The sequence below is a fragment of the Schistocerca piceifrons genome, chromosome 1, assembly GCF_021461385.2.
Source record: "Schistocerca piceifrons isolate TAMUIC-IGC-003096 chromosome 1, iqSchPice1.1, whole genome shotgun sequence".
In the NCBI taxonomy this organism is placed as follows: domain Eukaryota; kingdom Metazoa; phylum Arthropoda; class Insecta; order Orthoptera; family Acrididae; genus Schistocerca; species Schistocerca piceifrons.
Genome location: NC_060138.1, coordinates 992,610,613 through 992,626,922, shown reverse-complemented (window position 1 = coordinate 992,626,922; position 16,310 = coordinate 992,610,613). Strand labels below are relative to the sequence as shown.

The 16,310-nt window shown below is 37.7% G+C and overlaps 1 protein-coding gene across 1 annotated transcript in view; it reads right to left on the bottom strand.

Annotated features, from left to right (window-relative positions):
- Nucleotides 1–2,535, bottom strand: part of LOC124795120 (protein GPR107) — a 174,789-nt gene extending 172,254 nt beyond the window's left edge. Inside the window, exon 1 of the mRNA XM_047258983.1 lies at nt 2,343–2,535. Coding sequence (XP_047114939.1) covers nt 2,343–2,417 — 75 coding nt within the window. The 5' untranslated portion in view covers nt 2,418–2,535. The remainder of the gene's footprint in view (nt 1–2,342) is intronic.
- Nucleotides 2,536–16,310: the final 13,775 nt, after the last annotated feature.

Genomic DNA, 16,310 nt, shown 5'->3' with positions numbered 1-16,310 from the left:
CCTAGTTGCTTACATAGTGGCTAAGATCACATCCACATCAATCCACTTTAACCTGTGATTTCAGTATCCATATAGTTGCACCCTGAGGTCTTCTCTAAAACCAATTTTGAGTTTTTTCTGACATTTGGTACAAAGTTTTATGTTAATCCACCTGACTTACAAAAGTCCTTCGAATTCTGTACAATTCATGAAAGCTTTTGTTGTTCATCACTAATAATTTAAATTTTCATCTGTCTGAAACATTTTGGTTCTACTATGATATTCTAAGGCTCTCTGTTGCTATCTCTATCCCAATTGGCAAGCAGAATCCATGGTGTAGAAAACCACTGTCTGTATTCCATTCATGCACAGCATCACTGATACTTGTGTATAATACACCTCCCCACTCAAAGAGGCCTTGTTCTCCTTACTCCCCTGAAGTAAGTCTAAATACTATCTGGCTCAGAACTTATATGTAGCTCATAAACAAATTCAGTTCCATGCTCTATGTTCCACCTGTTAAAACTTCACTTAAACCTCATGAGCAAGGCTGCTCAAGTATGACTAATTGTCAAGAAATTACGAATTATTTGCTCAAATGTAACACACCTGCAACTGGTGGCACCCTAAGACCCCCCCCCCCCCCTTTCCCTAAGGATGCTGATAGATGGGTTCATCAACATATTTCAAAAAGAAGTGAAGGTTGTACAGCAAAAGCTTTAATAGGTGGAACTATTAAACACATTAAAATTTTCCATGCACTGGACTTCATAGGGACTTTCAATAGAATACACGGAAATATGGCACAATAGCATGTGAAATATTTAAAACCAAATGTTGAGTTGGAGCTCCAACATTATGCAGTTAATGGCACCATTCAGGGAACTAGCAGGCAGGTCAGGAAATAAGAACAAACTGTGGTTGCTGAAATGTCTTGTCAAACATGTGGAGGAGGCTCTGCCCGGGACAACTGAACACAATGGGAACAACTGGCTGCCAATTGTAGTTCATGTCGACAGGAACGATTCTTACTGCCTAAGTTTTGGGCCCTTTGATAGAAAGAAACATGAAACATATTGCAGCAAAGAATTTTGTAAAGAATAAAAATATTGCATATATATCATCTGTTACTAAACAAATTAAGTGCAGAGAGAATATCCGACCAGATACTGTTGTGTATATATGTGTCACAGGAATACAGCACTAAAATATAAATGTGTAACTGAGTATATAATTTGTGTGTTCATAACTTCTCAGAAAATATGTATGTAAGCTCATGTTTGTGTAAACTTCACCAGCAAATTATCATAATGTCCAACATCAAATGTATGTACTTGCATCACCATGTGCATGTCATGTACAGTATTAATTCAGAGGTCCATAAATACAATTAAAATAAATAAATCAATAATCCAACAATAAAATGAAACTTGCAAAACAACAGAGGAAAATTGGGAGTTTAGGGAGAGGACGTGTTAAATGTACAACAACAAGAACACCGCACCATCCCAAAACGAATAATATCATAAAACAATTAATTTACGGCATTGCGTTACAACACACACGCCACCGCGCGCTCCAACAACGCCACATACACATGTCCAGGGCTCGAGCAGATGGAACTCTCGTCAACCTCATGTTGTTGCCACAAACACGACATCTAACATATTCAGCAATAAGACCGAACATCTGCAGAAACTGTTTGCTGAAATTACCACCCATCTCACAACGTAACGATACACTCATGAACTTAACTGTCATATTCATACCTAACATAAAAGCAACTTCAAAAAATTAGACTTCTTTCCACACAAAAACCACTAAACTAATCAGATCTATATTTTAAAAAATCGTAACAATTCACTGAAAATTCTTCCACAACCCACGTTATCACACCAACTACCTAAACTCAAAACCACGTTAGCACTATGACAACCGAATTAATGATTATACTATCAATCAAGAAACTATATATTTCTTCTTGTGATGTTCTTTCATACAATTTATATACATTTGTTATTTGATCCTTTACAGACTAGTTAACAGCAGGTAGTATTATACAACACGTAAGCATTTTGTAGAACATGTCAATTCCCAGTGTACACGTTGTTTCAAATAACTCATGAAGACGTCGGCTGCACGTAAATGGTGATGGATGGATGAGTTAGGAATGTTGCCGTGAACAGTTTAAAGTAACACAAACCATGCCTTAGCAACGTTGCGATGAACACAGCCATAAAAGGGAAAAATAGTTTGCGTTGCAAGTCGAGAACCAAAATACACGCTTCTACGGAATAAGTGACAAAGATTTGTTAAAACAGTTTCATGTGACACACGACGTAAAGACAGTTTGACAAACTAACCTTGATTTCCAGCTTATGTATCCTGGCGTATCCAACACACACGAATGAAATAATTATCATAAACTTAATAAACATAGTGTGGTAATATCATATAAACAAAAGGTACACCCACTGTCGACAAACTGTTTACGCCACAATCTACTGACATATGCGCCAGAGATGTGTTAAACTCTGCGCAACAGCTAAATCTATGATGAAAGTGTACACATCACAATAAAATCGCAGGAGCAGCTTCCGCACCATACCACAGCCTAAAATAACAGTCGCCACATTTCGACTCGATTTTGTTGCCTACTGCGCCAGCAACGCGCCAAGCAGCCATTACGTATAAAACTATTGAGTTCGGCGCAATCGTGAAAGCTAATGGTAGTCGTTTATTTTGGTTTGCAAAATGGTTTTTAAAAACGGGAGCGTCTGTATCGCACTAACATGCAGCCACAACAAGAAAATGATACTGCATCTGTCTTTATTTAGGTTTCCTGAGGACCCTGAGAGGTATACACCATCATGTTACTAAACTGTATCATCATGATTCGCTTGCAAACTAAAAATGTATTAATGATTAATGTTTCGTTTTAGGAGCTGAAAATGGTTAGTGAATAGCAGACGAGAAGACCTTATGAAAAAATACCCTATTTACCTTTACAATAATGTTAAGCTTTTTTGCTCGCCACACTTTGAACCAAACTAGTTCATGACTGCAGACAATAATAAACTCTTGTGGGATGCAGTACCCACACTGTTTGACATCCCAACTCATGTGGAATGCAGTACCTACACTGTTTGACATCCCGAAGAAGCTACGTCAACTGACGACGAAGAGGAAACTTCCATAAAGATCCGATAATCCGTCTAAAGCTGTAAAACAGTTCTACAGCACGGAAGCAGCCAGTTCAACTCTCCATATATCAGTACCAGATTCATCTGAATCGCCAACACAGACCTACTTTGACGATGAAATGGTTAGATTAAGAGCAGTTATTCATGTCTTGCAAAAGCGCGTGAAGTGTCAGAATGTGCAGATCGCTAGACTTCGTGCAAAACTACTACGGAACAAGGAAGAGCGCCTATCATTTTAAGTACAGACAGCAACAGAAATTGAATCACAAGGATCGAGTGAAGAAGGACAAACAAATTTGGAAGACTATAGGATCTCGATATTTAAAAAGAATGCCTTTGCCTTGTTGTCAAGTCAGATTAGAATGTCATTGAACCGAGCGAGGTAGCGCAGTGCTTAGTGTTGGGGATATGTGAACAAACATTTTCCAGCGTGCGTAGTGGCACACAAGATACGATGTGCAGAGTGCATTAGACTCTATGGAATATACATGTTCCTTGTTTCTTGATGGGGCAACGTAATATAATTTGGCAGTCAAATGTATTAATATGTGTTATGCGAATAAAGCATAAGTTTATTTTGTCCCATAAATAGTGTTACCTGTCATTTAGCTGCGTTAATCTGCATAAACTATAACAGTTTGTGGGCCCAGGTACTGGATGAAAGCGAAATAATAAGCTTTAAGGTAACATGTATTTGCGTAAAAGGTGCGCGGGAGTTCGTATACACTTGGATTGTGTATGCTATACGAAGAAGAAAATAACTTTAAAATGAGTACAAAACAGATACCGCAAATAGAGCGGCTTGTAGGGCGCGAACATTACGCGACCTGGAACATTGCCGTTGAGGTGTATTTGCACTTGGATGACTTATGAGACGTCGTGAACGGTAAATTGACACCTACGGAATCAAGTTTTGCTACTAAGGATCGGAAGGCGAAATCAAAACTAATCATTTTGATTGATCTAGTGAATTATGTTCATATAGTAAAGGCTGTGTCAGCAAAGGAAGTATGGGACAAACTGAGAAACGCATTTGAAGATGGTGGTTTAACCAGAAAAGCAGGATTACTTCCTGAGCTGATAACCACAAGATTGAATAAGTGTAAAAGCGTTGGTGAATATGTTAATAAAATAATTTCAATCTCCAATCGTCTGAATGAATATTGGTTTTGAAATTGCGGATGAATGGATTGGAACTTTATTGTTAGCTGGACTACCAGAGAAGTATTTGCCAATGTTTATGGGTTTGGAAAGTTCGGGAATATCCATTACAGCGGATAGTGTTAAAGTAAAGATTCTACAGGACGTGAAGAATGAACCAGATTCCAACGCTTCTGAAAATGAAACAGCGTCGGCATTATACTCTAAGTACAAGAAGAAGAAGCAAATAAGATGTTTCAGATGCCAGAAAATTAGACAAATTGCTTCAAAGTGTAACGAAAAGTTAAGTATAAAAGAAAAGAAGCATGTTAATTCTAGTAGTCCTGAGAGAAAGACTACTGATAAAGGTAGGCATTTTCTCTTTTTGGCTCTTTTAATGAAGCGAGTGACGATCATGCAGAATGGTTTCTAGATTCAGGAGCATCTGTGCACGTTACCAAAGCTCTGTCAGGTTTGTATGATGTTCAGTCAAGGACTGACATTGGAGTTTCTACAGTTGATGGATCTAAGTTAAGGTGTGAACTGGCAGGAAAAGTGAATCTTAATTTCCTTGTGAATGTGGAACAGGAAATTGTTACTGCTCATAAAGTAAATTCTGTAAAGAATATTGCAACTAATTTGTTGTCAGTAAGCGAAATAGTAAAGAAGGGTAATAAAGTTATCTTCGATACAGAGGGAGCCAAAGTGATAGACTCTTGTGGTGATATTGTAGCTACTGCAAGTAATGTAAGAAGTATTTACAAAGTGAATAAAGTTCAAAATACTGCTGAAACAGGAAATTACTCTGTTTATGCTGCAAAAGGTTTCTTGTGGCATAGGAGACTTGGACATTTGAATAGGAAAAGTCTGACTTTACAGAAGAATATGGCAACTGGATGGAAAATTATGGAATGAATAATGTGCAATGTGAGGTGTGTTTGCAAGGGAAACAGGCTAGATTGGCATTTAAATCGAGTCAGAGCAGATCTACCGACGTCTTGCAACTCACACATTTAGATCTCTGTGGACCTATGGAGAATGAATGCCTAGGAGGTAGCTTCTATTTCCTGACATTCATAGATGATTTTTCTAGATACATGCATGTTTATTTTATAAGTAACAAGGATCAAGTGAATGATGTATTTGTTGTTCATTAAAAAATGGTAGAAATACACACTGGGAAGAAAATCAAAATTATTAGATCAGACAATGGATCAGAATATGTAAATAGATGATTTAAGGAACAGTTGAATGGAATGGGTATTTGGCATCAGACCACCATTCTCTACAGTCCTTCTCAGAATGGAGTTGCAGAACGAGCCAACAGAACAACTGCAGAAAAGGCAAGAAGCATGTTAAGCGATGCTGAGCTACCTAAGTGATTTTGGGTAGAGGCTGTGTCAACAGCAGTGTGTTTAATTAACAGATCACCTACCAAAGCTGTGAGATACAAGACACCTTATGAAGTCTGGTCTGGGAAGAAACTGGATCTAAAGGATTTAAAAGTCTTTGGATGTGAAGCCATGGTGCAGATTCCAAAACCATTAAGAGGAAAGTGGGATGCAAAATCCCAAAAATATATTTTTGTTGTCTACTGTGAGAATTCAAAAGGCTACAGATTTTATAATCATGTGCATAAGAAGATAATAAGTAGTAGAGATGTAGTATTTTTGGAGGATTATAGACCTGAACTAAAGAAAAGTAGACAAAATGACACATTAGTGCAACCAAGCATAATGTGTGATAGTGCTGAAACAGAGATGGAAACTGAAACAGAGGAAGAAAGAGGAAGCTGATGTGCTACCTGAGAATCAAATTGAGGAAGAAGATTCAACAGAAGAAGTCAGTTTAAAGCAGCCTTCACATATAGAAAAACGAAAAGAATATCCACATTATGAAATGTATGCTGCCCAAACAATCAAATATTTACCAATCACAGTTGATGAAGCTTTAGCAAGTTCAAATGCTCGAGTTTGTAAAAAGGCTATTGAAAAGTAGCTGCAATCTTTTGTGGTTCATGAATGGGTTGACATGCCTGAAAATAAAAAGCCACTAAGAACAAGATGGGTGTTTAGTATTAAAAATTCTGAGAGTGCAATACCAAAATTCAAAGCCAGATTGGTAGTTAAAGGATATTCCTAGAAAGAAGGAATAGATTACAGTGAAACTTCCCCACCAGTGGTGAAGTATTCATCATTAAGATACCTGTTAGCTCTGGCCATAAAGAAAGACTTATTAATTCATCAAATGGATGTAAAAACAGCAAACCTGAATGGAAGACTGGAAGAGGAAATATATGTGATTCCACCTGACGAAGTTAAACGACCTTATAAGGGGAAAAGGAGAATTTGGCGTTTGAAGAAAGGCATATATGGATTAAAGCAAAGTGGTCATTGCTGGAATAAATGTTTGCATAAAAGTTTGATAAAACTAGGCACGTTACAGTCAAAGGCAGATCCCAGTATAAATCATAAAAGTAGCAATGAAGAAATTGCAATCATGGTCATATGGGTAGATGTTTTTTTTTTTTTTTTTATTTTAACCAATAGTGAAAGCCAGATGGACTTTTTTTAAAGAACAGTTACGGCCAGAATTTAATATGCATGATTTAGGTGAAATTAATCAATACTTAGGCATGAATATTCTAAGAAGTGCCAACAGAGAAGAGTTGTGGATTGATCAACCTCTGTACTCAAGGAAAATCTTAGAAAATTTCAGTATGGAACATTTTAAACCTGTTTGTACTCCTATGGAAAACAATGCAAAACTGCTAATAACTGATGATAACAAGAAATGTAAGGAAGGTTACCCTATTTGGAAGCTGTAGGAAGGCTACTGTACTTAGCACAGAATTCCAGACCAGACATTGCATTTTCCACAAATGCAGTAAGCACGTTTTGCAGTGATCAGAGAGAAAAGCACTCATTGGCAGTCAGGAGAATATTCAGATATTTAAATGATTATAAGTTAAAATATTCTAAAACTGGAAATATAAATTTGGAAGGATACAGTGACTGGGGAAATGAGTTGGAAAGCAGACACTCCACCACTGGAAGTTGTTTTAGACTAATGAGAGGATTGATATCATGGTCTTGTAAGAGACAAAGAACTGTTGCTTTGAGTACTGTAGAAGCTGAATATATGGTCTTGTCCTCCACTATCCAAGAAGCTCTTTGGATCTGTACACTGATGAGTGAAATAGAATCTCCTCCAACATTAAAGCCAACGCTGATACTTTGTGACAATATGGGAGCTATTAAACTTGCAAAAAATAATGCCACCAGTGTAAGATCCAAACATATTGCCTTAAGGCATCACTTTATAAGACTTCATGTGAAACAGGGGAATAAAATCATCAGTTATCTATGCATGGAAGAAATGCTATCTGATCTCCTGACCAAGTCTTTCAGTAAGGACAAATTTCAGAAGCTGGTGAAACATTATGGTTTAACCTGGGATGTATAGTGTTGTTCAAGGGGGAGTGTTGGGGATATGTGAAAAAACATTTTCCAGCGTGCATAGTGGCGCACAAGATATGATGTGCAGAGTGCATTAGACTCTATGGAATATACATGTTCCGTGTTTGTTGATGGGGCAACATAATATAATTTGGTAGTCAAATGTATAAATATGTGTTGTGCGAATAAAGCATAAGTTTATTTTGTCCCACAAATAGTGTTACCTGTCATTTAGGTGCATTAATCTGCATAAACTACAACAGTTAGCACATTGGACTCGCATTCAGGAGGACAACGGTTCAATCCCACTTCCGGCCATCCTGATTTAGGTTTTCCGTGATTTCCCTAAATCGCTCCAGGCAAATGCTGGGATGGTTCCTTTGAAAGGGCACGGCTGACTTCCTTCCCCATCCTTCCCTAATCCGATGAGACCGATGACCCCGCTGTTTGGTCTCCCCCCAAACAACCGAACCGAACCAAATGCCACTGAAGAGAAATATGATGTGAGATGGAAAGACGAAAATAAGATGTTTACTCTAAATTTATTGTATTATGGCACTCAGGCATACAGATTTTGTCAAAATGTTTTATGCTTCCATCAGTGCATACATTACAGAGGGATGTGGAAGGCATACAAATAAAATGTGGAATAAGTGACAATATATTCCACCCTTTAAAGTAGAAGGCACAGCATTTCTGCGATACTGATAAAGTAGTGAATATATCATTGGATGAAATGTCTCTAATGGCAAATTTAGTATATGACAGCAATTCTGACAATGTTATTGTCTTTGAGGACTTGGGGTTTACACGCACATAATATTTCTCCCAGTATTTGGCAGTTGCTTGTCCCATTTAGAATAATATAATGTGACAACAGGCGACAGTGACTGAAACACGGTAGGCCTATGGAACAACAAATGGGGCATCGATCACTTTTGCACACAGTGTCTGTGCTTCTTACGTGTGGATCTGTGTGCTTATATTCTTTTGATATCAATATGGTAAACTGCAGTTCTATCCAACATCATAAATGTTTCTTCATGAGTGTGTTGAAGTTTGCCACTGAATTCATGACTTTTATTCCTACTTGCTCTTATTTTAGAAACATCTATCTCTTCTGTTATTACACATATGCTTGGAGGCAATTCGTAATTCACGTAGGAAAGGGATGTAAAACAAACGTCATGCTTGCGACGCATGTGACGTTCTCTTTTCTCGCTTCTTGGTGCGCTAGTGTCGCTCCACGTGTCAAATGGTAACAATTTTTACAGCAGTGATTGTCGCGACTGTTATGTTAGACTGTGACCATACTCAGATTGTAAAGAAACAATGAAACAAGTTTTGCAATGAATACACCCTGTGGCGAGTGTGTAGGTGATAGAAAAACCATGGAAATGACGTAGTTTTAGAGAATTATCTTCACCTTACTATAGATATTCATATCTAATACAGGTGGATTCACTTTGGACTTTATGCTAACGGAACAGAACAGAACGCGACATCAGCGGCAAATGGTTGTGCGTTCAGCCTAGTCTGCTGAATTGGGCTCATTACTTCACACTAGATGGAGCGTCAAAAAATGTCACTTTGCTTAGACTATTACCTAATATCAGCTGTAACCCGCTATACAAAAAGGCGGTATATAACATCAGAAGTAAGGTCGTTTCACACTAGACGTCACCATCAAACAGTGGTCTGTTCTTATTAGTTGGAAAGTCAACAAAATGTCACTTTGCTTAGCTCAGTGAAACAGTGCAAGTGAATTTATGAGATATCATCTGCACTGCAAAAAGTCAGAATATAGTATAAGAATTAAAGAACTAGCAACGATAAAGTTTGTTAATGGACAAAGCAAACCTCCTAACGGATGTTGTTCATAAATTTTGTATGGCCAACTGCTAAGAAGTGGAACATAGGAACAGTGTCTTACGAAAATTTAAAAATATTGTAATGTCCCATAAAGTCTCTGTGGGAGGGATCAAGGCACACTGTTAGGTTCTTCAAAGTATGGAGGAATGCTGCGTGAATGCAATATAAAGTACTACATACAGCTTACATGGACATTATAAAAATAGCACACCTACGAGAGTCAAGCGAGATAAGGCGCTGCCCGGGTGTGAAGCCTGAATAGTGAGTGGGAATCTACACTAGCTGCACTATTCCATACTGCCGCCAGTTGAAAGTGCTTTGAAAGGGCCGCTATACTATACACAAGTAGACCTCCCCAAGAAAGTCGATACTAGAACAGACACAAAAGAGACTGATTGATTTTGGGTGAAGGTCAAGATTAAAAGTTATTGTTAATGGTTGAGAACTGTAATTGTTTAAGTTTAGTGGAGAAAATACAGTGTTTAAAGCAAAGTCTCTGTCGAAAATAATTTACATAGCTAAGGACAGCAAAAACCATTCTCTCTTTCATTGAAGCTGTCACACTTTGGAAAAGAAGTTACTGACCACTGCAAGAAATCAAGGTGGAATGGACTAGTAGGTCCTGCTCATAATTATTATTGTAGGCGACCATCAATCCAGTGATAACATATTGAACATATAACCACCTAAAGAGAAGGTGGAGTTACACCTGGTGTCAAGTAAGGTGAAACACAGCACACCAGGGAACACGATAAACACCACAGTATCGACATTTATTTCATAGCAAAAATACAAGATTCACATAGAAATACATCAAACCGAATTTATAAGGCAAACCGTAGAGCTTCTCTACCTTAAACATTATGGTTTTTTCCTAAAGAATGGAATACTGTGAAAACAATTAATTTTATCCAGCAATAGAGCTGACTAATTCACTCGTAAATAAGATTGTTTAATGAAATTTACTTCATACATTTACATTCTTATTTATACACCATACAGACTTTTTCTCAGTCCAGGTATTGTATAACCTAAAACTTTTTCACTTTCAGATATCCAGCTTCTCTTGTGGAAAAACACTCTGAGGGAAGAAATCCAAGTCACCATAGAACATTTTCAATGTGGCAGGAAAGCAAGCAAAATCATTTATTTATCTAATTTATCTATTTCTTCATTCTTAGAAAAATTTCTTTGTATAGTTGTTATCATTACACACATCCTCAGTATGGATCACCTAAAACTTTCACTGCAAATATTGTGGAAATGAAAAGTTCCATTTATGTGCAGTTTTCATAGAATGGATTGGTAGTCAGGGGCTCATATTGTTAGTCAATAAACAGATTGTAATAATACTTATAAATTGTGTTTTTAAAAAGAACAATGTCTATTGGAATCAACTACTAAAAGTAGGGTAAACTAGAATGGCAGTGGTGTTTGTTACAGTATTCTAGTGCGAGTCTTTTATGAGATGTGGTATTTTGAAAAGTTTCCATACTGACTCTTGTTTGCGCCACTCAAGCTGCATAATTTCTAGGTACAATGTTGTTACATTTGCTTACAGTGTGCTTATGTTTAATTTGTGTGTATTGCGATTTTCTAGTCTGTGTGTTACAGTTAAACCAGTAGATCGTGTGTGGACGATGGGATATAAAAACGCAGAACAAGCCGACTTGCTCGTGGTCTATAGAGGGTGTAGGAAAAAAGCAGTTTGTTCTTGTTCTGTGTATGCAACAAGATATCCCAATAGACGTCAACCATCTCGGCAGTTATTTATCAACCTCTTCAACCAGTTACATGAAAGTAGTGGTGTAACACCTAGGCAACGTAACAGAAGGAAACAAGTGACAATAGAAGAGGAGGACGTCAATGTTCTTGCTGTTGTTGCAGATCATCCACACATTAGCTCCTGAGCAATTGCACGAGGAAGTAACATGTCTTAGGCACGTGTTCTACGCATTGTCCATGGACATAGGTTCCATTCCTGTCACTTCTTTCTCCATCAAGCGCTGCATGGAAACAATTATGACAATTGTGTTAATTTCTGTAAGTGGTCAAGACAGGATACTCCAGATGTATCATGTACCTCATTTGGTGATGAAGCCACATTTACCAATCATTGCCAGATGAACCACCACATGATACGCTGTTGGTCTGTTAATAATCCCTGTTAGCTTTGTCAGGTGTAACGTTAGCGTCCATGGAGTGTAAACGTGTGGTGTGAGACAGTGAGCCATCATCTCATAGGCCTGTGTTTTATAGAACGTGCAGCCACCTAACAGACCGTCTTCCACTGATGCTAGAAGACATTCCTCTACAGACCAGGAGAAACCTGAGGTACCAACATGATGGCTGTCCAGCCCACAGTACATTAAGTACTACAGCATGTCTTCACGAACTGTTTCTGTATCGTTGGATTGTATACAGAGGACCTGTAACTGGGCTTGCCCACGCCCTGTGTTTGATGTCTATAGACTTTTTTCTATAGCGAAAGCTGAAAGACGCTTTCTACAAGGACATACCAACTACACCCAATGATATGCGACGACGTATTACTGCAGCCGTCTCGGACATCTCCTCTGAAATTCTAGCACCTGTGCAGTGGTCGTTCCATACCAGACTGAAAGCCTTGTATTCCTGCTGAAGGTGGTCATTTTGCACGCAAGCAGTGATGGTAAATTGTCTCGTCACTGGTCGGAATCCACATAAATAGTGTATGCACTTGTGTTGTTGTTTAGTGTGTGCTGCCTCATGTATCGTACAAGTGTCGATGTGAGAACTTTTCAAAATACGATATCTCGTAAACGACTCACACTAGAATCCTGCAATAAACACCACCGACATTTTAGTTTACCCTACATTTAATTTGTTGTTGTCAATAGGCATTGATCTATTTTAAAAAAGTATATGTTTGCACAATAGATACACTTTCTACGTATTATTTCGATCTGTTTATTGGCTAACGATACGAACCCTGCTACCAATCCATTCTATGAAAACGGCGCATCAATGGCACTTTCCGTTTCTGCAATATTTGCGTTACAAGTCTTATGTGATTCACTCTGTATACTTTATTTGTAGCAGAGATACACAATACAGATAGAGCCTGATTCTACGTAAGTTGTACATGTGTTTGCTTTAGTCACATTTACCTATAGGCACATACAGTTGCTGGGTAGTTGCTAAGATGTTTGTCTAGAAATTCTGATACTGACGTTTCATAGTCTCGTAACATTTCAATTTGTGTCTGAATTTCGCCAATACTTTTATTTTTTTATATGTGTGGTAGCATATCGTAAAAGGAGCACTCTACTTCCACAGTGTACTTATCTATTAATCTCAGTCATACTACGAAGACTCCAAAGTACGAAGTCCACAGCAATAAAAGACTGAGGGCAACAGGTATACATTAATTTCTGATGTTAACATATGACGACAAAGCCCATGTCCCCCACAACTCTTCCAGAAAAACCTTGACTCTGACATCCTGTTCTGTTCCATTGATGGCCTGTGTGAATGACACCATTTGAAATGTATTGTAGGACGTTTTCAAATGCCATTCCATTCCATCAAGTGTGACTGAAACTTAAGAAACTGGCAGTGATTAATTTTATTAATGATCATATCAAAATTCATAATGACTGTTCATGACAAATTTTCTATGATAAACAACACTGTTTCTGCTGATTGTATGGTAAATTACCCAGAAAAAATAAGAAAAACAGAGGACTTGACATGCAGCCTTAATTTACTTCACAGTTACCTTTGCTCTTTCCCAAAAAAAGGAACATTTATTTTCAAGACATTATAAGATACCACTTGAGAGTGTTCTGGGAGGCTAAAGCCTAAAATTATATTGACACACTTTTAATTTCAGTATATCATTCACTAACTATTTTTCTATGTACTTTGAATAACTTTCAACAAATTTACACAGCTATGACCATTTATTACATGAACCCTTACAAAAAAATGTCATTGTGAGAACATTCTTGACATTACTTCATCCAGGTTGGATCTTGTAAGCTCCACAGTCATTAAAAATAGTCGGTGAATGACTGAAGCAATGAGACAAGTTGTGCCATTCATCAACTGTTTCTTATATTCCTAAAAACGACATGCCAATATTTCACAAAATGTTTTCTTTCTTCTGTCATTGGATATTCTTCATTTATGAATGTTAAAATTTGCCTATTATAAGTCTTTCCTATGCGTTCGATGCTGATAGCTGTATTGAAACTGCTGGCGAATTCCAATTGCCACACAACACACAAGCTGTACTAACACATAATAGCATATATATAAAAATATGCAACATGGGGCATAATGTTTTAAGTTGATAAAATTAAACATAAAATTAATAAGAAACACTTTTACTCATTTATACAATACAAACATACAGAAAACTTCACACCTCTTACTCTTGAGGGAAAAATCCTAATTTAACCTCGAAAAAATTCTGTACCCTAACATTTGCACCCCATATAAATGTGACAACATGTTACTATTTCTTAAGTAATCTAATTCAAATATTAAACATTATACATTATAATAATAATTATGTTTCTTTTTCATGTATTATTTGTACGGGGCATTCAAATGCAAATGAGACACATGCAAAAAAGTAAAGCAACTGTTCATTATTTCAAAAGGAATCACCATAACTATTAATACATTTCTCCCACTGGGAGAAAAGATGATCAACACCTTCATGGAAAAATATTTTTCGGTTGCCTACAGAACCATGATTGTACCCAGGAGTGCACCTCTTTGTCTGGAGCAAATCAACAGCCATGAATGTCTTTCTTCAGGGATCCAAAAATATGGAAATAGCATGAGGAGTGATTGAAACCATATGGAGGATAGGTAAGGGCTTTCCAGCAAAACATCTGCAGTGTAGTGAAACACCTTTGGTAACATGCTGGTGTGCATCATCCTGCAACAGAATGATGCTGTCTGTCAACATTCCTGCACATTTGCACTTAACAGTACAATACAGTTTTTCACAGTGTCCGCAAACTGCTGCACATTAATTGTGGCACAATATTCCAGAAAGTCAATGAGCAGCGGATTGGCAGATGGTATCACTGTGTTGCAGGATAATAACCACCCACATGTTGCCAAGGTTGTTGCACCTTTGCTGAAATTGTGCTGAGCAGAACTTATATATCTTCAATACAGCCTTGTTCTCCCCCCACACAATTTCCAAATTTCGGAGACTTGAAGAGGCATTTGTGCAATAGATTTGCTCCAGACGAAGAGGTGAACCCAATATTTTAAACGTCCTAAACAGTCACTGATCCTCGCTCATTTGCTAGTTAACACAGTCAATCGTTCAGTAGTCATCTTCTACAGGAAGTGCTCGCCATAATGTCTCGTAATTTGCACGTAACAGGCCACACGGAGTTTATGAACAACTTGAAATGTACAAACGCGAAATCTCCTAAAATAAATCACTCACAAAACTCAAAATTTCTCAGAATACTCAACAATATAGTCGCTTTTCGTCAGCTACACGAGAACCGATCAAATGCGCACATTTCTTCATTTTGGTACAATTTTGATCAGTGTGGTTTATGATAGGTGTTTTCTAGAAGCTCTACTCCAAAGCGCGGGAAATGCTGAATTCCTATTGACTAGTAAGTTAAGCAGCCAATCAAATCATCTCGAGCACTTCTATACACGTGGTGTTTCGATTGTCAGCCAATCTGATTACCACACGTAATTCAGACTATAAATCTCGTAATTCCGACACTATATAAAATTTAATGGAAACAAAATACGATTCTTTTCCACAAAATAAATTACTAATAAATTTACGAGTGTGGTTTGAAAAGTTCTCGGAATCACCTCGAGAGGTCAGTGCTAGTGCAACGAGTTGTTCATGTGATATTCATTCGACTGTTGCTTGTAAACACATGCCACGTCAGTGTTCTTAGAAGAGAGCTGTGGCTCTGTTGTTGTTCCTCCATAGTGATTTGTGAAGATGGAATAAATCGAGATTCGAGCAGTGATTAAGTAAATCGTAAAGAAACGTATGCAGACAAATGACATTCATACTGATTTACAGAATACGCTGGGGGACTCTGCTCCTTCATATTCAATTATTGCCAAGTGGACAGACGGATTTAAATTCGGTCCGGAGATCTTAGATGATGATCCACGCAGTTGTCGGCCAAGATTTGTCACTACTTCAGAAATCATTGCAAAAGCGCACAAAATGGCCATGGAGGATCACCAATTGAAAGTGCGTGAAATTGCTCACACTTGCCAGATGTCATCAGAAAGGGTATATCACATTTTAACTGAAGAATTGAAATGAAAAGATTATTTGCAAGATATTGCCGCGACTTTTCACGCTGAATCAAAAACACTGTTTGACCTGTTTTGGGAGAAACGAACAAGATTTTTTTGCGCCAGTTTGTGACCACAGATGAAACTTGGGTGAACTACTACACCCCAGAGACAAAACAACAGTCAAAACAGTGGAATGCACATTCTCCGCCAAGAAAGATATCAAGGACAATTCCTTCAGTGGGAATGGTCGTAGTATCAGTGTTCTGGGATGTGAAGGGGATTCTCTTTGTAGATTATTTCCCCACGGGACAAACCATTACTAGAGAATACTATGCTAACCTCCTGGACAAACTGCAACAAAAGA